Source organism: Periophthalmus magnuspinnatus, chromosome 3 (genome assembly GCF_009829125.3).
Source record: "Periophthalmus magnuspinnatus isolate fPerMag1 chromosome 3, fPerMag1.2.pri, whole genome shotgun sequence".
Classification (NCBI taxonomy): domain Eukaryota; kingdom Metazoa; phylum Chordata; class Actinopteri; order Gobiiformes; family Gobiidae; genus Periophthalmus; species Periophthalmus magnuspinnatus.
In genome coordinates, this window is record NC_047128.1 from 12,243,449 (window position 1) to 12,268,334 (window position 24,886).

Here is a 24,886-nt window from a genome sequence, read left to right on the forward strand (position 1 = left end):
TGCTCAATAAACCCTTTGTTTAGTTCTATTATCTTTGAATATGTTCACTTAATGGAAAAAGAAATTTACTTTGACTATCTCAGTTCCAGTGACAGATTCATACAATGTCATTCTGTTATATTTATACTCAGTTTTCAGGTGAAATTGCTGGGTTTCAGATGACATCACATATGGGTCAGTAACATTCAAACTGACGCTGTAGGACTGTGCTGCATTGTTCAACAGGTCATGACGTTTCACAGTCTTATGTTCTTATTTGAATAGATATCTTGCTATCTTGTCCCTGTGTTGTTGTTTTGTTGTTGTTAATACTAGTTAGTTTGTGATTGTAATGTTATTTGAGAGGGACTTGTTTAACAGCACAAATAAGCTCTCCAGTTGTAGTTCAGGTGAAGTCAGTTCTTTATGGTCGGATTGTATTAAAACAAAGATTAAAGGCTAATTTGAGTAACAGAGCTTCAGACAAAGCAGAGACTCCAGTAAGCGTCACATCCAAGTATCAATAGTTTTTATATGTTCAATAATTCTAATTTTGCTCATCTCCAAAGCTACAATGGCAATATTATCATTTTTTTTCCATGTTTATGCTCTCACCTTCATGTAAATACATAAAGTGAGGGCATATGTAAATACACTGTTCTCCTCCTGGTTTGGTTAAAAGACATGACATTGTTTTCATAGTTTTCAAGATGTAAATATAAAACTGGTGGGAGTGTTTGCATGCTAAAACAAATGAGTCTGAGCACCGTTCAGCGCAAGTGAACTGTGTCATTCACCTGCGGCACTGGATTTGAACTTATGGTGAAAGGTCATAGAAACACGTCAAGGTAAAAACAAACACACAAAGCCACACTCAGAACATTCTCCACAGGGATACATGTGTTTTATGTCACACTGTTGAATATTATAACCAAAGGAACTACATTTCCATGGTGAAATAAGAGTCAGGTTTGTGGAGATGCAAGCCCGCTTACACACTGTAACATCAAATAAGAGAGCAAAGAAAATTTTGAGTTTCAAGCAAAAAAAACAACAACAACAAACAAATAAAAATAAATAAATGAGTATGATATGATTATGTGGTAGTATCAGTAATAGCATGAGCAGTAGATCAGAGGTTCCAGGAGCACTGCGTAATTTTGCCAACAACTTGTCTCCATGGAGCTGTCATTGCTTTGCCTGGAATTTTCCGCAGTATAGCATTAAAAGTATCTATCTTGCATTTATCAAATTGCAAGATTTTTTTTACTGATTGAGGAAAGTTTGCCTCTCCACAGATCTGACCTGTAACTTCACCGGGTACCCCACTTAGTCCTGGTTTAGTTCTTGTTTGGTTGCAAAGTTGTCTCAAAATTTATCTTGTTATATATATATATATATATATATATATATATATATATATATATATATATATATATATATATATATATATATATATATATATATATATATATATATATATATATTTTTTTTTTTTTTTTTTTTTTTTTTTTCATTTTAAATGAATCTAGATAATTGGTCAAACAATTCGGCCAGAAATACTTTGAGTTTATTATTAGTCTGTTTTATCTATAGGCCTGTCTGAGTGCCCTGGTGCATTGTGGGTAGTGTCCTATTTTCTGCCCCTGTCTGCTGCTGAGTGAGACGACAGGTGCCACATGGGGACTACACTCCACTCTGTGCTACTACTACACTCACAACACATACTTTTCTCTGGTATATTCTCACTATTATTCGTCGCTGTAAGATAACATTGCTAAAGGATTACCTACCTCATTGTTTTTCATGCACAAGTACATATTCTGTAGCTGAATTTGAGGACGTTTTGGACCCAAAGAGGAGTTATTGGTGACACAAAGACTATGGTAAGAATTCCAATGCATAAAATGGCTATTATTAGTTAAAATTACTTTAATTAAGACTCTTGTTTTGCATTAGTGTGGTCAACATGTTTTAAGTAAGTTAGAAATTATTGAAGCGTCTTTTTTGTACTTTTGACTAGTTAGGATATGCAGAATTTTGTTTACCTTAAAATATCTTAAGTGTTCAATATACATTTCCATTTTTTAAAGATCCTATATTACACAGAGTTGATTCTTGTGAACTTTAAGCCATGTTAGAATGTAGTTTCCTCATCAAAAAAATACCCAGTGTTGTGTTTTGTTCCTTTCACACATGTTTGCGCAACCCTTTATTATTAGTCTGTCTACATCTCCAAAGCTCAAAATGTTCTATTCCACCTTGTAATGTGATGACGCAGTAGTTTTCAAGTTAACAGCTACAGCTTTTAACGTTTGTTCAATAGAGACTGGCAAGTCCAGGGCTGAAATCATCCAAATGATTCTAGTGAAAGTGTACGGAGTTTATGTATTTTATGATATCAGAACTGTTAAGGATGACATGGTAATGTTACTGAAACTATAATTTTGTGCTGAAAATTACTTTCTGTTGTCTATTATTGTGGTATTGTTTTGTAGTACTAGCTGTCAGATATTTGTGTTTGAAAACAATTTATATAAAAGTTTATTTAATGAAAAGCCAAATACTGTTATCAAGATTACTGCTCTGTTTCCAAGTCATCATGAAATACTTCATGATGTGTTATATTTTGGGGAGGAGTATCCTGATATTGTTGTTTTACTTTTTTGCAGATGAGACATTGAAACATTTATTAAGGACACTATAAAACTCAGAAGAGATGTCTGTTTTCAAGCAACTCAAAGTGGAAGACTTCTATGAGATTGGAGAGGAGCTGGGCAGGTACACTAAATGTCCCCCTGTATTGTTAGTGTTATCATGATACTAACATTTCAAACTTGATTTTAATACTAAGGAATAGACATGATACTCAATACAGATTCTGATACCATGATGATAATAAAAAAACTCTTTCTTTAGACAATAGAATGTGATTTTCAACATTAAATGGTAGTACTTTCTTTTATATTCCCATGTGGCCTTATATCTGTGTAATCCCTCCTAGTTTTGATGCTAGTTCTATTACCTATTAGTATCAGATTTTTGATACTTTGGACAACCCTAATTTTAATTAATAAATACACTGCCACCCAATCAATAGAATTTATTTCATATTTTCAGTTTAAAGGTCCCATATTGCGTTATTTTCTAATCTATGTTATAATGTTGTTTCCTCATTACAAACATACCTGCATATTTAAACTGAGTTCTTCTCTCAAACAGAAAACACTCTGTTCCACTTTGGGGTGTCATGTGGCAATGCAGAAAGTTCTCCACCATGATTTTAAATTCCATATACCTTCACTAGAATCATTTGGATGATTTCAGCCATGGAATTGCCAATCTTTACCGAACTAAAGGTAAAATGAGCTGTTAAATTGAAAACTATCACTTTGTGACATCACAAGGTGGAACAGAGCATTTTGAGCTTTGGTGTTTTAGACAGACTAAGTATAAAGGGTTACTCAAACATGAATGAATGAAACAAAACACAGCTCCAGGTATGTTTTTGATGAGGTAACAACATTCTAACATGGCTTAAAGCTGACAAGAGTCAATTTAGAATAATATAGGATGTTTAATCGTGTGCAAACAAATGTAGACAATGGAACCTACCTGGACCACTTAGGGATTGCACAGAAGTAAGGCTACATGGAAATATAAAAGAAAGTACTACCATTTAATGTTAAAAATCACATTCTACTGTCTAAATCACGTGTGTCTCAAGGCAAGGCAAGGCAAGGCAAGTTTATTTGTATAGCACAATTCGTACACAAGGTAATTCAAAGTGCTTTACAGAATACGAAAGACATTAAAAGGCCAAATGTGGCCCCTCCACGTTGTTTTATGTGGCCTGCAAGAAGGTAAATTAAAGTAACTGTCATTTTAAATGTCATTTTTTATAAGTCTCTGCTGCTTTAATGTGTGCATTGACCAGAAACTAATGAGATTCTCCCAACAAGTGGAACTAAGAAATATTTGCAAATAATGATCCCAAAACGGTCAGTAAGAGGAAAATTCTAGGCATGGCAGATGCAAGAAAGGTGAAGGTGAATACAAGTTTGTGCTTCAAGGAGAAAAACCTGTATGTTTTTTGTGTTACGAGGTGGGACATCAAACACAGAGCTCAGTATTCAAAAGTTAGCCTTTTAGAAAAACAACAAATTGTCCAAGAATTAAAAGTTGTAATCAGCACACAGCAAAATACGTTCACAAAGCCCACAACCAAAAAACATGCATCATTGAAACTAGCTCTAGAGTCTTTTTCAGAGGGGTTATTTTTGAAGCAGTGTGAAGGTCTGTGAGCAGTGAGCCCCGATACACACTTAAAAATGTCAGTTTATCAGGAGATATGCAGTTACACAGACATGTAATATTTGCAACTTGAATAGGTAATAAATACAGAAACAGTTACATTTTTTTTTACGTGACATTTGGATACATTTGTGACATTTATACTGCCGCACAGTTACATCTGGCCCTTGATGGCAGCCATTTTGCTGATGTGGCCTTCAGTGAAAATGAGTTTGACACTGCTGATCTAAATAAAGAGTGATTTTTATTATCATTGTGGTATTCAAATCAGTATTGAGTATCGAGTCTATTCCTTAATATCAAAATCGAGTTTGAGGTTTTAGTATCATGAGAACACTACAGTCATTTGTTCTAGTGTCAGTTATGTGTCTATTTAATGACGTGAGACTGAAAATAGCCAGAACTAAAGATAGAAGGAGGCTGCAACTGGACAACTGTGACTTCACCACAACAAGGCATCATAGAGATAGTGGGGAATGATTTGAATCTAGAAGTGCTCTTAAAGAAGCACTCTGTAACTTTTCTGTTTACCTGCTTGTCTCCATGGAGATGTCATTGATTTGCCTGGAATGTTCCACAGTATGGCATTAAGCGTAACTATCTCTATCTCCACTGTCCATGGAATACAACAGGTAACTGGATGCAAATAAGAATGCATTTTTCAGATATTTTCTAAGCAATAAGACACCTTAAATGCAAGATGGATAACTTGAATGCCACACTATGGAATTTTCCAGGCAAAACAAAAACATCTCCTTTAATGCACTATCAAGTCCTCTTAAAGGTGCACCATGTCATTTGTTGGTGGAGGGTCACCTGCTTGTCTCCAAGGAGAAGTTATTCCTTTGTAAGTAATGTTCAACAGCATGGAACTTAAGCGGCTTGTCTCCATCTCCATTCCACCAGGCCACGTTACAGGTCCGATCTGTGGAGTGGCGACCTCACAGTAAGACAACTGTAATTGAATAAATGCTATAGATACGTTTAAAGCCATACTGTGGAACATTCGAGGCAAGGAAATGACATCTCTATTGCGACAAGCTGATGGCAGACCAGACCTGGCCAAACCTAGTCTCGCAGGAAAGTTACTCAGGTAGAGGCTAGATCAGGGTAAATGTATCGTAGCTAACTGTAAAAGCCTACCTAAAAGTTTGAAAAGTATTTGCTAATGTTTGACGTGGCCGTTGTATTTCCCGTCTCCTGTCCGCTGCCCTTTGTAGCGGTCAGTTCGCCATCGTAAAGCGCTGCGTGGAGCGGAGCACGGCGCGGCCCTTTGCAGCGAAGTTCATCAAGAAACGTCAGTCCATGGCGAGCTCGCGCGGCGTGCGCAGGGAAGACATCGAGCGGGAAGTGTCCATCCTGCACCACATCCAACACGGGAACATCGTCACTCTGCACGACGTGTACGAGAACCGCACTGACGTGGTCCTCATCCTAGAACTGTGAGTGAAAGCCACACAACACTACAGGCTTTTTTTCTTAATTTTAACTACTTTCTACACATCAAAGACATGAAGACATCAAAAAGGCCTATTTGAAGCAGATATAGGCTATGGAATTATGTAGTAAAGAAAAAATAACTTTACTGTTTTCTTTGCAACATAATTATAAAAAATATATTACTTCATTTAGCCTATTTGATGTCTTCTGTATGTATATAAAATGCAGAAAGAAGCAAACAAACATTGAATCTGAGGGTGACTGGTATAGTGTATATACAGAGTATGTGCCTGCCTATACTTGACACAATTTATGCAAAACATGCAAAAATAGCTCAACTATAACTGAATTAGGCAAGAAAATAAATGGATCTTTCTGCACAGAAGACAGAAAAAAACATCTGGCCTATGTCTTGATGTTAAAGGTGCACTTTGTAACTTTTCTGATAGAGATTACACCACCTGTCTAATGCAGAGGTTACTTGTTTGCCAGGAATGTTCCACAACATGGCATTGATTGGCCTATTTCATCTGTACAATTATGGTAGTTTTTATTGTTAAAAACACAGCACATGCAGTGCAGGGTCACCTCTCCATCTGACCCGTAACTTGACCTATTGCCATCATTCATTGCTGAAGGGTGCAAACCCATTGAAATTCATAGGAGAATGTCAACTGTGTATGGTGCCACATGTTTCAGCCAAAAAAATGTCTACAAGTGGGCTAAATTGTTTAAAGAAGGATGGAGCAGTGTTTAGGATGAAGGCAGGCCTGGGAGGCCTACAGAACTGAGGTCTCCTGAGGTGATCGAACCATACACAGTTGACATTCTCCTGTGAATTTCAATGGGTTTGCACCCTTCAGCAACCAAAAACTTGATAACTGACCGCTGTTCAATCCTGGAGCATGCTTCTTGGTTAATTGCCAAAACTCTCAAAGTTTTGTTTTTTTTTTATCTGCAAAAGAAATTAAATCCATGTGAAAAACAAGTAAAAAAAAAAAAAAAAAAAAAAAAAAAAAAAAAAAAAAGTAAGCTTCTATGTGTATTAAAAGTCACCTTATTTATTGAATGATATATTCATTTTAGCATTAGTCTGCAAAAACCTCATAGAGATCAAATTGAAATTGAAGTAGTTACGCTAACAGTGAGGTTGCAGGGCACTACTATGCACAGAGCCTATATGGCGGCAGGTGGCAAAAATTGATTACGTTATGTAAAAAAAAAACAAAAAAACAACAGCAACACAATTTGGGGTGTATTTGACAGAAAACAAGATGATAAATAATGTCATGCTATAATCCTGTATAGTAAAAAGTGTCAGTGTGTTTTGTTTTAGTACAATGAAGTATATGTTTGTATTCAGAGTTTCTGGAGGAGAGCTGTTTGACTTTTTGGCCCAAAAAGAGTCTCTAAGTGAAGAAGAAGCCACTCAGTTTATCAAACAAATACTGGAGGGAGTCAACTACCTGCATGCGCGCAAGATTGCACACTTTGACCTCAAGGTTAGTACAGGCTAACCACTCTGCCACAGTAACACACTCCAGTCAGAGAGATCAAAAGTCTAACCCACAACCTCCTTACTGAGAGGAGGAGACATTATGTAATATTATGTAACAGTATGATGCATTGTGTTCACTATAATTTTCAAATGAACAGTCTCCATTGTCCTGTTTATTTATGGATCATATCAGCGATGTGCGATCTCCAGTTTATATCTGCAAAACGAATTAGGTTCAGATGTTGTTATAACATCATCATTACCATTGCATAAATTATACATATTTTTAATTTAAGCCATTTATATTATTTTTTGGTGATCAAGTTTTTATCTGTGCAGTTGTAATTGTAAAATGAATCACATGATCTTGCCCCATACAAAAACTTCAAAACTCTATTTTTGATACTAAGGAAAAGACTCAATACTGATTCTGATACCACAATGATAATGAAAACACTCTTTAAATACACAATACAGTGTGATTTTTAACATTATATTATAGTACTTTTTTATATTCCCATGTGGCTTTATATCTGTGTAATTCCTCAATGGTCCACATAGGTTCCATTGTGGTGTATACTAGTCTATGTGGTCTTATATACTTGCTCTGATACAGCTCAAGATCTTTCTAAAGATATTCAGGAAAGGTCAATTTCTGTTCTGTGAATGTGACTTTTTTAGTATCGATACCTGCTCAAATGAGTATCTAGTTTGAATACTAGTTTTAGAATCTATTAGTGTCAGATTTTTCTTACTTTTGACAACCCTAATCCCTATTTATGGATTTCAGCTTCCTGTTTATCTGTGATATTTGAGGAATGTTATTTTACCATACAAATGATTTTGTTTTGAATTGCTAATTACTATGGCAACAGAGCTAGATTTTCATGACTTGGAAACCCACAAACAGTAGCAAAAAATTGGTAAGGAGTTTGCATGTTCTCCCTGACTATGAGTGGGTTTCCCTAAGGTGGTCCACTTATCTCCAACAAAGAAATGGGTGATAAAACAATTAAAGATAACTGTAAGCAAGCATGGTTAAATAGTGTTTTTTATTTTTTAATAATGGTGTCAAAATTTGTAATAGCTGACTAATCCAGCAATACCCAAAGTGCGGCTCACGGGCCAAGTTTGGCCCTCCAGGGGATCTGATTTGGCCTGTGAGGAGGCTCTGAGATTTGTAAGAAATATCTATTTTGATTCTGTTTTGCACTGAAAGCTGTGAGATGAAAGAGAGCCATATCAGTCCACCTCCTGAATCACAATAATTGAAGACAATGTATATATATCATAAATATCTTCACAGACTTTTAAAATGGAAAACATTCATACTTTTGACCCTTGGCACGATGGTTTTTGCCCGATGAGGACCAAACAAATTTTTGGACAACCTTGGACTAATCATTTTATGTAGATTATAAGGATTTATATGAGACAACAGCAGAACTACGTGAGTGAGTGAGTTAGCAGATTTTTTTTGTTGGTATTTATATGTAAAAAGATCAGATTAAACTCATGATTCACAAGTTTAACCAAGTTTAATTAAGTTTGGGTCAGATATACAGGGATACCTAATAGCTTTGAGTTTTTGCCATGCCCTCTTTCTAATTGACCAATCAATCTGCTAGACATCTTTAGTCAACCATGAATTTATTTAGTTGACTACAGGCCTAGAGAGCAGACGGAATGAAGAAGGCATGTTGATAGATCACTGTGTGAATAGGCAGGCCTTGTAGAGGTTTCAAATACTCGGCGCCGGAGAATAGAGGTGAACAGGTGAATGAAACAAAACCTGGTATGATCCTGGTATGATTTTGATTCTAACATCATATTTTTGTGTTTGCCCCTCAGCCTGAGAATATAATGCTCCTGGACAAGAACGTGCCTTTGCCCAGAATCAAACTTATCGACTTCGGACTCGCACACAAGATCGAGGCTGGGGTGGAATTTAAGAACATCTTTGGCACCCCTGAATTTGTAGGTGAGAAACTTCCATGCAACACTGTATTATACAATTGACTATCAGTGTATTTAGTATACCATTATTATCCAAATTCTACCGTGTAATATAGAGGAGAGGGTCAGATGGAGCAGAGGATCCAGAGGACGGGGTCAGATGGAGCAGAGGATGAAGAGGAGAAGATCAGATTGAGCAGAAGATATAAAGGAGAATGTCAGAGGAGCAGAGGATGTAGAGGAGATGGTTAAATGGAGCAGAGGATGCAGAGGAGAGGGCAGATAGTGAAGCTTATGGCTGACAGATACTTATTTGTCTGTTTGTTCTTTTTCAGCCCCAGAGATTGTGAACTATGAACCACTGGGATTGGAGGCGGACATGTGGAGCATTGGAGTCATCACCTACATCCTGTAAGAAGACTGAAATGGGTATAATGGGACTTTTAGAAGGAGAGTCCATCACCTGCTTGTCTCCATGGAGATATTGCTTTGCCTATAATGTTAAACAGTACGGCATTAAACGTATCCATCCTGCATTTATTTAATTACAGATATTGCTTACAGATACCTTAATCATTCATTCTTGCTGTGAAAGGGGTTGCCTCAGCACAGATCTGACTTGTAACTTTCCCTGTGATGTCATCTGCTTGTTTATCGGGATAGATATGTTTATGCCATACTATGGATTGTGCCGTGCAAAGCTACAAGATCTCCATGGATACAAGAAGGTACTGTATACCCTCATCTAGAAAAGTTACATAGTGCACGTTTAAGGTTTGGCCACAACAACTTGAATGTGAGCTGTTTTAAAATACGTTCTGCTCATTCCTTCTAGTTTAAGTGGTGCCTCCCCGTTTCTAGGAGAGACGAAGCAGGACACACTGGACAACATCACTGCCGTAAATTATGAGTTTGATGAAGAGTTTTTCTGCCACACGAGCGACCTCGCCAAGAAGTTCATCAGCCAACTCCTAGAGAAGGACAAGCAGTAAGTCTAACTGTTGAGGAAAGCAGCCCTTCCCTCTCGTGTTTGTTAGTTTCTGCTAAGACAAAGAATAATCTTGACCCAGAGATGAAATTCAAAGAAGAGGAGGGGGTGAATGGGTTGTCTCTTGCTCTGATTGCTAAAGCATATGTTGCTGACTTGACCAGGGTGATGAGTCATGAGTCATGCCTATCAATAAGTCATTGTCCTACTTTGTTATTTGATTAGATATATAGATAGATTTAGAATATTTTGTACATGTCCTGAACACATATACAATAATAAACTATAGTGTAATAATAAACTATTGGAATGATTATGTAGAATAGCTAAACATATATCCTGAAGAGTCTATGTATTGTCACAACAAGAGCTAAAATTAATCCAACCAGGACTAAAACAGGACCTGGTTAAGTCCAGTCTTAGTCTAGTCCTCATACAGGCCCAGTTTACTCCAGGTTCAGTCCTGGTTTAGTCCTATTTTAGTTCTGGTTCAGCCGTGGTTTAGTCCTGGGTTAATTCTGTTGAGTAATCTTGTTTCAGTCCCGATTCAGTCCTGGTTCAATCCTGGTTTAGTCCTGGTTTAGTCCTTGTTTAATAATCTTGTTTGAGCCCTGGTTTAGTCCTGATGTGGTCCTGATGTAGTCTGTTGTGGAAATTATCTGTAAAATAATACCAAAATATACAAGAATACTGCCAATATTGGTTTATTACGTTTGAACCGGTAAACAAACATGCACCGGTAAACAAACAGTCCCACTACTGACAGGTCGAGTTTCTGCTGCAGTGGGCCCAGAGCAATGGGGTCACAGAGGGGTCACACCTCTAATCAACACTAAAGCACATGCAAAGCTGATTCAACACCAAATGTGAAGTCAAATAATATATATGCAAACAGGGCAGGTATTCACATTCCTGTGTCAGTAACACAAAACAAAGAGTGTCAAGAGTGTAGAGTCTACTTTGATGGAGACTGCGATGAGTATTCCGAGATCTTGATAAGCAAAGATAAAAATACTAACATTTCTGCCACAAGTCCTGGGGTAGTCCTGGTGTAGTTCAGTCTTGGTTTAGTCCGGGTTTAGAGATCTTGTTTCAGTGCTGGTTCAGTCCTGGTTCAATCCTGGTTTAGTCCTGGTTTAATCCTGTTTAGTCCTGGTTAGTAGCCCTGATTCAGTCCTGGTTCAGTCCTGGTTCAGTCCTGGTTTAGAACTGCTTGGTCTTATTTAGCCCCTGCTTTTGTCCAGGTTTCCCATGCAATAATGTAGGGCTTTGTATCCTGTAAAGACGTAACTTTTCCCTTTCTGTTTTTTCAGAAAAAGGTTAACCATTCAAGAAGCTCTGAATCACCCCTGGATCAAGGTTTGGAAACATTTTGTTCAGATTTCATACCATGAAATAGCTTTCTTTGGTTTGATTTTGTATGAGCAGAATTATTAACTAACTTCAAAGGTTTTCCTTACATAAATTATGATTAAAAATATGTTTTTAAAATAATAAAATAACTGATAAAGAAATAAACAGCTTTAGGCCTGGTCTGAAACATAACTCGCCTTCATCTTGGTCCAGTAAAATGTCAACTCTAGAAAAATGAGTTTGTTTTTCACAGAACAAATCATTCAATGAGTCACTGTTACTTAAGCTCTGAGCAGATCCAATGCATTTGTTTCACACTTTTACGGGTCACTGATTAAAGGGAAATATGCTGAATCAATGTTTAGTTAAGAACATTTTTAGAACCTGGCCTGCAAATAAATACATAATGTACAACAAAATACTTTACAGTATGCTAATTGTTCATTTAAAGCTACAGTATGTAACTTTTAGTCAAAATATAAACAAAGCATGTTTTTTTTTTTGTTTTTTTTGGTTGTGTTTTGCTTTTGCTGATTGTAGGTCTCTTCAAATCTTTATCTGCCATAAACCTCCTTATTGTACAGTCTTATGGCAGTCGGAAAGAAAGAGTGCTTGTGACGTTCTGTCTTGCAGCACACTAATCTCAGACTCAAGCTGCCTGCTCTCTGTTGTTCAAAAGCTGAATTAAGGGGGTGGACCATGTGGTCCAGTATAGCATCCATCCTATTGAGTGTCCATTGCTCCTTTACCACAACCAGATTCTCTCTTTGTCACAATTTGAGCCAGATGAATGCTGGCATTGTGATCTTGGAATATACCGGTGGCATCAGGGAACAAAAAATCCATTGTTGGAATAACCTGGTCATTCAGTATATTCAGGTAGTCAGCTGACCTCATTCTTTGAGCACATACTGCTGTTGAACCTAGACCTGACCAACTGCAGCAACCCCAACCTATTAGCTTCGTTAAATCCAGGTGGCGACTTTTTTTTTGTCCAGGCAGTGTATTATTTTTGCAGTCTGTCAGAATGTGCTAAGATAGACTTGTAAACATCTCGGTTGAGGTTCAAATACTGCAAAAAATGATAGGACAGTAAAATTAAACATAAATATGACAATTTTGTGCGTACACTTCACTGTTCATGTTGATTCAGCTCTTTTTGCAGTTTTTTTTAGTTTTTTGTACTAGACCAGGGGTTGATAACCTTTAACATCCAAAGAGCCTGGACCTGGTTTCCACAGAAAAAACCCCCACAGCAAATACTTTTTGACATCTAAAATGAAGATAATACTGTATATTTTGTTATACGGTTTGTATAAGCAACTATAAGGCAATATAAGGATGAAAGAGCTGCATGCAGCTCCTTAGCCACAGGTTGCCCCTGTACTAGACGACAGACTCAGTTTAAATGTTTTCTTTAACATATGAAGTATCACCAACCTCTGATACTGGGATAGCACAGTACCACTGGATTTCACAATACAAAACTGCACTCGTTTCTGTGTAGACTCTGCACACCTGACTGGGCAACAGGTGCGTCGGAGGAGAGGCACTTGACTGAAATGTTAGGAAGACTCCTGCACACTATCTCACTCTTGGTTTACTTTTATTAACACGTTTCTGTCCCTTTGACCTTCCTTGGTCCCTCTGACCCGAGGAAGGTCAGAGGACTGAAACGTGTTAATGTTGTTAAGAGTCTTCTTAACAATATAAAACTGTAAAATTATTCCATATTATTCACACCATGACGAAAATGTGTGAAATCTGTATCAGTACCTGACCAGCTTTAATAGCCAGATATTTCGGTTTACTTTTTTGGACAATAGACTGAATTAATTAGATTAGATTAATTTAATTAGAGTTAAATGATTATTATTTAAAGGTTCTCTATCAGAAAAACTAAGAAAACAGTTTGCAGTGGCCCTAATTTAATCCTCACTTACTTTATTCATCCTGAGAATCCAAATTATTCACTGTGATGAGCACTTTTCACAACTCCGAGACCAGACAACAACAACTAGCACGCTAACATGCACTTCCTGATTATCAGACAATAAAACACTTTCTTATTAGATGCGCTCAGCAGACACACTTTGACTTTAAGGGCAAGTTGTGTTCAAATACATGTGAAAGAATCAGGTACAGGCCTTTAACTGAATAATCTACTCCCCATTTACTTACAATAATGTCATATATTTTTCCACAGTCCAATGAGAACAAGGAGGAAAGCAAGTCCCAGGAACCAAAGAAACGTGAACGCCGCCAACTCAAAACCAAACGTTTGCGAGAATACACCATCAAATCCCACTCGAGCATGCCTCCCAACAACACCTATGTCAACTTCGAACGCTTTGCACAAGTCGTGGAAGATATCGAACAGATGGAGAGTGCTTTCGTCAATCTGGCTTCAGTTCACGACACCTTACAAGAGGATATCGACGCAATGGTGTCTATTTACAATGACAAAGAGGCTTGGTACAAGGAGGAGAGCGAAGGCGTGAGACATGAACTTTCCCAAATCCGCTATGAGTTTCGCAAAGTGGAAGCTATCAAGAGAAATCTGCAGGAAGACATGAGTGCGTTCAGCTTGAGTTTGGATGCGATAAGTAATCAATACCAGGAGAGACAGAAACACTTTGATTCACTGCGATCAGAGCTTAGTAATGAGTTGAAATGGGTGCAAGAGGTTGTAGGGACGTTCCCATTGGATACGACGGGAGGGGGAGGGGGCTATCCTGGTTGTAATTTTTCAAATGTGTTGAACAATGATGTGAATGAAGCGCTTAAAGAGTTATTGAGTCGGCCGTGTGGAGGAGAGCTGCTGTCAGGGATAAATCTGGACTTATCTGAGACAGGGCAGCAAAGATAGTCACGCCACATCACAAAAACTGACTGATCTACTTTATAATATTTATTTTATTTGAGTAGGGACAGATACAAAAAAACAGTGACTAACAGTAGCACAGCAATCCAATGTATGCATCATAGTGCTTATAGCCAATGCACATTTTACTACTGACTGATGACTGAGGGATTACACAGATATAAAACCACACGGTAAAAGAAAGTACTAAGATTTAATATTGAAAATCACATTCTGTTGTTTAAAGAAAGAGTGGTATTGGAATCAGTATCGAGTATTAAGTCTATTCTTTAGTGTCGCGTTTGAAAATGTTGGCATCATGATAGCACTACTATCTAATAGTTTAAAAAAAAATCAGAATATAAGGGATTGTCATTGTTCATTCTCTTGATACTCTGTGGGGGTAAACTATTATTATAGCTACAGCTGCCCTGGCCAACCACCACCAACACACACACGTCACTCATTCACGTCATTCATACCCCCAAGAAGAAGTTCAAAGTAGTGGCCCAGGAAATTACTCAAGAAAGAGTTATTTGGGAGTATTTGGGGCAAGTACTACTCAAGTAAAAGTAACTTAAAGAATGACTGTTCGGACGTAACATCTGATTTATAATTTTAAGTTGATGTGATTGGAAGAACAAAACATTAAATAATGCACAAAACGAGACAAACTAAATTACTGTACGTGATTTTGATATGTGCTCAGCTCCTCTGTGTTCCAAAACAAAGTATCTGTTCCTCTCGTATAAAACCTGCTACCTGTGTAGTTTAGACTTCTCCAAACATGCTTTAAAATGTATGGGGGTTGTTGTCATAGTTTAGCAGTTCATATTTCAGTCTTTTGTTAATTTCGATGTTAATGCTTCTTAAAATGTGCTCTTTAAACAGAATCCCACTGTCAAAACATAAATTGCAAATCTAATCCTGTCCTGAGCAGGATTAAAAAAGAAGGCAACTTTAAATAACCAGACAGTGTAAACAGTGTTTTCTGAGTTTGTTGATTTCACTATTTTTGTAATAAATATTGAATTTGAAATGGTCTGATTCCAGAGTCATGAGATGTCATTAGTCTGCTGGAACAGTTGTGTTAAACCACATCTGAACTCATAGTTTGCAAAACATCACTCCTCAAGTTGAGAAATTGTGTACAAGACCTGCAGATGAAAGAACAAAAAAATAAATAAATAAAACTGTAACTTTCCACAAACCTATCCAAGAAATCCACAAAATGTTTGATAAGTATATGCGGAACATCAGTGATGGAAATAGGATATTCATAATTAGGCTATTATCCATGGGTTTCAGAATGATGAAAAATTTGCACTGTTGCTATAGTGATTAACAATTTGAAACAAAATTTTCTATATTTTGATAGGGACATCCTCAAAATTTTGCATACAACAGGAAGGTGAAACCCATGCACGAGGTCACACTAGGCAAAAATTAATATTGAAAGGTAGTGACCAAACTGTCTGTGGATGACCAAAGGCCCACCAAACCTACCTTTTTCTTACAAAAATATATTTTAAAAGATGCACTGTGTAACTTTTCTGGTTTCCATGGAGATGTTATAGCTTTGCCAGGCATCTCCATGGAGACAAGATACTGGGCCAAGTTACAGGTCACATCTGTGGTGATGTCACGCTCCAGTAACATGTTTTGAACAGCGATGAAAACATCTGTAACTGAATAAATGCAAGATAATGTCATACTGTGGAAGATTGTAATCTACGCAAAGCAATGATCTCCCTGACATGAGCGGCGCCCTCCTCCAGAAAACATAGTGCCTTTAAAGACAATATTTTCTTTTGGAGCTATTCTCAGTTGCTTACATAACATGATGGAATCAACTTAAAAAAACAAAAAAACAAAACAAAACTACAACAGCTAAATGCAATAATTTTAGCCTAAGTGTTTCGCATAGATTTTGGCACAAATTATTGTCATTTGCATAATTTCATCTACCTATAGTCATGAGCATTGAGTAATGACCGAATGGACAAGATCACGAATACAAGCGGCCGAATTGAGCTTTCTCCACAGAGTGACTGGGTGCTCCCTTAAAAATAGGGTGAGGAGCTCGGTCACGCAGGAGGAGCTCGGAGTAGAGCTGCTGCTCCTCCACATAGAGAAGAGCCAGCTGAGGTGGCTCGGGCATCTGTTCAGGATGCCCCTTGGACGTCTCCCTAGGGAGGTATTCCAAGCATGTCCAACCAGGAGGAGCCCCGGGGAAGACCCAGGACACACTGGAGGGACTATGTCTCTCAGCTGGCCTGGGAACTCTTTGGGGTCCCACAGGAGTAGCTAGAGAACGTGTTTGGAATGAGGGAAGTCTGGGAGTCCCTGCTTAGACTGCTGCCCCCCGTGACCCGGCCCTACATAGGCAGAGAAAAATGGATGGATAATTTCATCTGATAGTATACATTCTGCCTGTATTTACTTACTGCCCATATTTAATTTTTAACCACAACTTTTTGACCAATGTAGCATCTTTTATAAATTTATGATAATACAATGAGCAACAGCCTAATTTTCTATGCCAATATTTAGTCCAGTTTATTTCTGTTTTAGACTAGGGGCCACCATAGTGTTCTGTATTAATTGAAAACACTGGAAATATTGTTTTTTTAATCTCTTTGTGTGGGTGGGCGTGTGCTTGGAACATTTACCGTGAATGACAGCAGCAACGCACGGACTGTCCCCGCCACGGGCATTTGGGGCAGACAGACACAAAACGACAAACACTGGGATCATCCACGGACGCACGGAGCGCAGACGGGCAGACGGACACAGGAGCGCAGCGTCACTGGGCAGGGGCTGGTCAGCGGTTCAGAGAGAGAGAGAGAGAGAGAGAGGCGGAGGAGGCATGGAGCACATCCATGCTCCCTGCTTTCTGCTTTTCACTGTCCGAGTCTGCACTGATCCGAGTGTGCAATGAACCGCAGAGAGGTGTGAGTGTGAGCACCTCGCACACAAGAGGAGGCACCGGGCACGCACGGGTATGTCAGCTTTTATTCTGTTCAAATGCTGCTAAATGTGCCGTTAGCTTAGCATGCTACCGCTACATGACGCTGATACAGCACAGAGTTGGGCAGAGCAGCTTAAACTGGTAAAATTCAAACGACAGGCTTGTAAAACGTAAGCAGTATTTTACATGTGTAATAACTATTTCACCACCCCAGCATAACCCTTAGAGGCACACGCTTACATAACTCTGATAGTGAGGGCGTTTGGAAATTTCTTGCTATCTTAGTGACGCTGCTAGCACACTGAGCTAACCCAGTTAGCATAAACAGTTATTACACAAGCGCTGTTGCCTATTCCATCTAAAACTGCAGCTTATCTCTGCTGTATTAAACTTACACAATCAAACGTATCTTATAAATGCCAAGGCACTGTTTTAATGGTAAAATAACAAAACTCGCGGTGCTGTCTGTGCTAATACTTATCCTAAAAGTGACAGAAACCACCTTATGTTTAATACCTGGATAATTGTTTTTACACATGCAGTTTTAATGTGCAGTAAGTAGTTATTAAAGAAAAAATAGACTAAAATCAGACCTCGGTTTGCTTTGCAGCTTAACTCGTTCTGGGATTCTGTAACATGTTCTTGCCTTTAGTTTGTACATGGACATTTAGCACCACCACGGTTTACATACAGTTGAAACCAGACGTATACGTTTACATACATTATAGAAAAGAAACGTACGCTTTTCCCCCTCTCACTGTCTGACATGAAATCGGACTAAACTTTTCCTGTTTTAGGTTAGTTAGGATTGCAAAAAATATTTCTATTTGCTAAATGCCAAAATAATTAGTGAATGATTTTTAAAGACAATTTTTCAGAAGTCAGAAGTTTACACACAGTAAGAATACTATGCCTTTAAACAATTTGGGAAAACCCAGATGATGATGTTGATAATGTTGATGATGATGCTTCTGGTAGGTTTATTGACAACATCTGACTTAATTAGAGACACACCTGTGGATGCACTTCTTCTTTGTGTCACATCATGGGAAAGTCAAAAGAAATCACCCAAGATATCAGAAAGAGAATTGTGAACCTGCACAAGTGTGGTTCATCCTTGGGTGCAGTTTCCAGATGTCTAAAGGTGCCACGTTCATCTGTTCAAACAATTATACGCAAGTATAAACGTCCAGCCATCATACCGCTCAGGAAGCAGACGGGTTGTGTGTCCCAGAGATGCTTTGGTCTGAAATGTGCATATCAACCCAAGAACAAAAGTAAAAGACCTTGTGAAGATGCTGCTGAAGCTGGTAAGAGTCATTATCCACAGTGAAACGCGTACTGTACCGACATGGGCTGAATGGCCACTCTGCCAGGAAGAAGCCATTACTCCAAACAAAACATGTAAAAGCCAGATTGCAGTTTGCAAATACATACAAGGATAAAGACCTTATTTTTGGAGACATGTCCTGTGGTCTTATGAAACAAAAGTTGAACTGTTTGACCATAATGAGCATCATTATGTTTGGTGGCCTATAAACTTGGCTCAGTTACACCACTTCTGTCAGGAGGAATGAGCAAAAATTCCTGCCAACTATTGTGAGAAGCTTGTGAAAGGATATCCAAAACATTTGACCCAAGTCATACAGTTTAAAGACAATGATACCAAATACTAATGAAATGTATGTAAACGTCTGACTTTAAAGAAAAAATCAAAAATTTTCCCAAAAAAAAAATCCTTCCCTCACTATTCTTTATATGTGTGTTTTTATATAGTGTATGTAAACTTCTGGTTTCAACTGTAGGTTTAATAGTGCAGTCATTTATACTTTATGAACTGACTTAAAATGCTTAATGCTTTTTGTATGAATCGTAAATATTGTAGATCAAAGCCCAAAGTTAACTTAATGTTATTTAAGCAGTTCATATTTTTGCTTCTTGGTGAAATGTTGACCTCAGCTTGACCTTAGGGGCTTTGTTTAAATGTTTTGCAAATCTCCCCTCCATCCATGGTTTACTGCTGCTTCAACTCTGATAAAGTTACTCAAGTGTTTGAAAACAAGTGTGATTTTCATAACCAAGAATAAATCCCAAATAAATATGAGATTTTTTTTTGCACGTTAGCTAGTGTATTCCACAAACTACTAATCTTTGGCAGTGCAGTGCAACATAAAACAGTAGATAATGACAGCAGAATATAAACCATGATAAAACAGAGGGCATGCGTAAAATAGAACTGTTTAATTATATCACTGTGGTTTAGTTGCTGAGTCAGTCCTTAGGCAAAATATATGCTGTTGAACCTTTTCCTTGCAGAGACATTAGACACGGGTACACACATGTGTCTTGTGTTTACATTAAGTGACATCACTGAAGCCAATGTTCTGGTGGAGCGGCTCTGAATCAATAACCTTTACCTTCACAACATCTGCCACAGAAATATTAACTTAAAAATGTATTTAATATGCATTTGTTGTCAGAAAAATGTCAGAAAATATTATGATGCAGTAGACTTCATTAATGGCTGTAACTGTTCTGTTCTCTGACTATAGTGAAAATCCAGTGGCTCTTTGCATAAACATTGAGACATTCATCAGGCTCATAGTACATTAAGCAGGCTGTATAACAATCAATAGAGCCATTACAGTGTAAACGCTGTATGAGTGGGCTCATCATATCTTGAGGGACATTTTATTTATTTTGAGCAGCAGCAGAATCAGCAGTCATGTTCATGTTTGTGACACACAGTCTCCTTTATGCAGAGGTCAGGGGTGAAAGTTGAACAGGCCTCTCTCTCTGTCTCAGGGCTGATGGCTCCACACTGACACAGTGCTATGGCGCTCATGATTCCTCCGGTGAAGCTCAAGTGGCTGGAGCACTTGAACGGCTCCTGGATCACAGAGGACAGCGAGTCTGTGGCCACGCGGGAGGGCGTGTCCGCGCTGTACTCCAAACTTCTGTCCAACAAAGAGGTGGTTCTTCTGCCTCAGCAAATGCTGTGCCTCAAAGGGCCTCAGCTGCCGGACTTTGAGCGCGAGTCTCTGTCCAGCGATGAGCAGGAGCATTACCTGGATGCTCTGCTGGGCAGCCAGCTGGCTCTGGCCAAAATGGTGTGCTCAGACTCTCCTTTCGCAGCAGCGCTTCGTAAACGTGTGCTGGTGCTGCAGCGCATCTTTTATGCACTATCCAACAAATACCATGACAAAGGCAAAGTGAAGCAGCAGCAGCACTCGCCTGAGAACAGCTGTGGATCCACAGACCTGCAGTCTGTAAGCGAGAGGCCACGCTCCAGCACCGACGCGCTCATAGAGATGGGGGTCCGCACTGGGCTCAGTCTGCTCTTCGCTCTGCTCAGGCAGAGCTGGATGATGCCCCCACCCGGCCACTCTGCCCCCGGAGGAACTATTAACATCTGCAACGACGTCATCCACACGGCCATCGACGTGGTCAGCTCCCTACCTCCTCTTTCTTTAGCCAACGAGAGCAAGATCCCGCCCATGGGCCTGGACTGCTTGGCCCAGGTCACCTCGTTCCTCAAAGGGGTGACCATGCCAAACTCGGGGGCGGACATTCTGGGCCGGCGGCTGGCCTCGGAGCTGCTGCTGGGGCTGGCCTCTCAGAGGGGCTCCCTGAGGTATCTCCTGGAGTGGATTGAGATGGCTCTGGCTGCGTCGGCAGTGGTCAGTACAATGGAGCAGAGCCAGAGTTTGAGTCTGGAGGGTCTGATCAGCTACGACTGCTTCATGAACATCCTGATGCAGATGAGGCGCTCTCTGGTGAGTTACTCACTGTTCAGACATAAAGAGGACATAACAGAGTTCTTTACATTTATATTTGACCTGTGTGTCCCAGGGCTCCTCTGCAGATCGCAGTCAGTGGAGGGAACCGACCCGAACGGTGGATGGCCTCTGCTCTTTATATGAGGCGGCACTCTGTCTATTTGAAGAAGTAAGACTCCAAAGCATTTTACCCATCTCAACACACTCATTTCAGTGTCAAATGAATGTGAGAATTACTAGATTTGGACTTTTACTTTTCTATACCTTTCTCTAATAATTGATATTTGATTGATATAATTGTTACATTGACTTCAAAAACATAAAACTCTTGCTATCTAATATAACTTATTAAATCTAACATGGACCCTGATCTATCTTTCTTTCCAGGTGTGCAGGATGGCATCAGATTACTCGCGTACCTGTGTGAGCCCGGACAGTATCCAGGCGGGCGAGGCTCCGCTAGTGTCAGAGAGCTGTGAGGTGTATGTGTGGGGCAGTAACAGCAGCCATCAGCTTGTGGAGGGAACTCAAGAGAAGATTCTACAGCCCAAACTGGCCCCAAGCTTCGCAGATGCACAGACAGTAAGGCACAGTTTATTTGCCTTTAAAGGGCCCGTATTTTCTATCTTATGTTGTGGACAAGGTGGAACAGAGCTTTTTGAGTATTGGAGACAGACTAACAATAAAGAGTTACTCAAACGTGTGAATGAAACACAACTCCAGGTACGTTTAACAATATTCTAACATGGCTAAAAGTTCCATTTCCTGTAATATAGTACCTTTAAAAAACACATTAGAAAATGTGCAAAAAGCTCAGTGAACTGGGCATTATGGCTAAAATAAAATCTAGATTTTTATTTTTGTTGCGATTACGATTTTAATCGATTTTAATTTATTTAAATCAAAGTCAGAACAGGAACTCTTAACTGTTTAAACACAGTCTGACCATAAAGAACTTAGTTGGAACTACAACCGGTGAGCTGGTTTGTGCTATTAAAGAAGTCCCTCTATTTACATAACTGTCACAACTCAGCTAGCATTTGCCAGCTGTTAGTCACTCTCACATTTTTTGTTGAAAGCCTTTTTTGATGACAGTATCCAAATATGGTAGAGTCGGTTAACATATTTGTTCCATATATTCTTTCTCTAAACTGTCACTTTTAAAGAGATGCTTAGTCACAGTGAGTGGGAGTTCAGCCGATATGATCTGTTCTCAGTCACTTGTCAGTCACTACTATGGATGTCAGAAATAATAGATGTTCCTGAACTTGTGACTGCAGTATATGTTGTTGTAATCTGGAGGTAGATCTATACATATTATTTGAATGATTTGGTAAAAATCTTTTTTTTTTCAGACAAGCATTGCAATTAGATTTACGTTTTAATAATAGGATTCTGGTCCAGCTGGTCACTCAACACTGGACCAGCTTTATACTCTCCCATCGGGTCCTCGAGTGTTCATGGGAGTTTGCCCAACCAGTCCACATGTGTTTTGTGGATTTGGAGAAGGCATTCGACCGTGTCCCTCGTGGTGTCCTTTGGGGGGTGCTCTGGGAGTATGGAGTCCGGGGCCCTTTGCTAAGGGCTGTCCGGTCCCTGTATGAGCGGAGCAGGAGCTGTGTTCACATTGCCGGCAGTAAGTCAGACCTGTTCCCGGTGCATGTTGGACTCCGCCAGGGCTGCCCTTTGCCACCGGTTCTGTTCATTATATTTATGGACATAATTTCTAGGCGCAGCCAGGGGCCGGAGGGGGTCTGGTTCAGGAACCACAGGATTTCATCTCTGCTGTTTGCGGATGATGTTGTCCTGATGGCTTCATCGAGCCAGGACCTGCAGCAGGCACTGGGGCGGTTTGCAGCCGAGTGTGAAGTGGCTGGGATGAGAATCAGCTCCTCCAAATCCGAGGCCATGGTTCTTGACCGGAAAAAGGTGGTTTGCCCTCTCCGGGTGGGTGGTGAGTCTCTGCCCCAAGTGGAGGAGTTCAAGTATCTCGGGGTCTTGTTCACGAGTGAGGGAAGGATGGAGCGTGAGATTGACAGGCGGATCGGTGCAGTGTCTGCAGTGATGCGGTCGCTGAGCCCAAAGGCAAAGCTCTCGATTTACCAGACAATCTACGTTCCTATCCTCACCTATGGTCATGAGCTCTGGGTAATGACCGAAAGGACAAGATTGCGGATACAAGCGGCCAAAATGGGTTTCCTCCGCAGAGTGGCTGGGCGCACCCTTAGGGATAGGGTGAGGAGCTCAGTCACACGGGAGGAGCTCGGAGTAGAGCCGCTGCTCCTACACGTTGAGAGGAGCCAGCTGAGGTGGCTCGGGCATCTGCTCAGGATGCCTCCTGGACGCCTCCCTAGGGAGGTGTTCTGGGCATGTCCCACCGGGAGGAGGCCCCGGGGAAGACCCAGGACACGCTGGAGGGACTATGTCTCTCGGCTGGCCTGGGAACACCTTGGGATCCCACCGGAGGAGCTGGAGGACGTGTCTGGTGAGGGAAGTTTGGGAGTCCCTGCTTAGACTGCTGCCACCTTGACTCGGCCCCGGATAAGCGGAAGAAAATGGATGGATGGATGGATGGACAATAGGATTCTGTACAGAGTTCACATTTTAAACCCATTCAGAGGAATTGACAAAAAGACTGAAATCTGAATTGACAAACTATACAAGAGTCACATTTCAGAACATGTTTGTACAGTTCTAAACTACAGGGTTAGGAGCTTTTAGGCAGAGGAAATGATAGTACTTCAAAAATTTAAGCCTTTGGGATTTGCTAATAGTATCCATCCAAATTGTGATATCGAAATCACGGCATTTTCTCCCTGTGTCTGCATGGGTGTCCTCAACCAATGACAACATGAACTTAACAAAACCCATAAAAAACAACAGCAATCTGCGCTGAAAAATTGGTTGTTGGTTTTACAGTGAGATAGGGACAAAGATCAAACATAGAACAATGTTGTCTGTAGGGATACACCGATCCAACCTTTTCAGTTCTGATACGATAGCTATAGCTTTAAGTATCTGCCGAGGCCCAATATCAACTAATACCAGTGCAGAGACTGACGACAGCATTTATTTCCTTTAAACAGAAATAAAATAAGACAGAACTGATCCAAATGTGTTATGTAGGTATTATTTGTTCCTCTGGCAATGACAGTTTTGTGTAAAGAAAAATTCAGACATTATGAGACTTTCTGGGCTGACTACAACCAGTAAATAGTCTTATTACATCAGTTCATATGTTCAACAAACATATCAGCTGAACCGATATTTGGAAGTTGATATCTCCAGCACATTTTTCAGTATCTGCACCAGTATCCAGTTCAAGTATCATATCTGTGCATCCCTAATTGTATGACCAATGATAAGCTGCGATGACATAAACTAGTAACTGAAATTTTGGAATCTTGTGTACAGAGTTAGCCCTCCTCTCACTGCTAACATTTCCAAAAGCCAAAAGAGTGTTACCACGTAGTCCTAGCCTCAGCCAGAGGTGGATAGAGTAGACAAAAATCATACTCTAGTAAGAGTAATCTTACTTCAAAATAATATTACTTAAATAGAAATAATAAAATAATAAAATATTGTCAACATAAAGCTTTTGTCACTTGTAGACTTATTCACAGTGAGAAGTTATTTTCACTCAAGAAACAGTACTGTTTCTTCAATAAAAATATTACTCAAGTAGGAGTGAAAGTATTATGCTAGAAAAGTACTCAGAAAAGTACACGTAAATGTAACTGAACAT

At 39.5% G+C, this 24,886-nt stretch overlaps 2 protein-coding genes across 4 annotated transcripts in view; both read left to right on the forward strand.

Annotated features, from left to right (window-relative positions):
- The first annotated feature begins 1,634 nt into the window (after positions 1–1,634).
- On the forward strand, positions 1,635–15,436 carry dapk2a (death-associated protein kinase 2a). The gene is made up of 9 exons (XM_033987089.2): positions 1,635–1,865; positions 2,652–2,760; positions 5,514–5,735; positions 7,097–7,235; positions 9,083–9,212; positions 9,523–9,598; positions 10,023–10,175; positions 11,489–11,534; positions 13,735–15,436. Exons 2-9 carry the CDS (start codon positions 2,699–2,701, stop codon positions 14,395–14,397), a joined length of 1,491 nt encoding a protein of 496 aa, XP_033842980.1. The 5' UTR covers positions 1,635–1,865; positions 2,652–2,698; the 3' UTR covers positions 14,398–15,436.
- Positions 15,437–17,150: 1,714 nt separating this feature from the next.
- Positions 17,151–24,886, forward strand: part of herc1 (HECT and RLD domain containing E3 ubiquitin protein ligase family member 1) — a 90,119-nt gene continuing 82,383 nt past the window's right edge. For all 3 annotated transcript variants that reach the window (XM_033986177.2, XM_033986186.2, XM_055230237.1), the window contains exons 1-4: positions 17,151–17,393; positions 20,168–21,138; positions 21,215–21,310; positions 21,529–21,723. In XM_033986177.2, coding sequence (XP_033842068.1) covers positions 20,197–21,138; positions 21,215–21,310; positions 21,529–21,723 — 1,233 coding nt within the window. In that variant the 5' untranslated portion in view covers positions 17,151–17,393; positions 20,168–20,196. The remainder of the gene's footprint in view (positions 17,394–20,167; positions 21,139–21,214; positions 21,311–21,528; positions 21,724–24,886) is intronic.

What these genes read in the sequence shown, in the direction of transcription:
- dapk2a (XM_033987089.2), top strand. Translation starts at nt 2,699, where the DNA reads ATGTCTGTTTTCAAGCAACTCAAAGTGGAAGACTTCTATGAGATTGGA. An exon ending in GTGGTCCTCATCCTAGAACT is followed by an intron (nt 5,736 to 7,096) that starts GTGAGTGAAAGC and finishes GTTTGTATTCAG; the next exon opens with AGTTTCTGGAGGAGAGCTGT. An exon ending in TTGCACACTTTGACCTCAAG is followed by an intron (nt 7,236 to 9,082) that starts GTTAGTACAGGC and finishes TTTGCCCCTCAG; the next exon opens with CCTGAGAATATAATGCTCCT.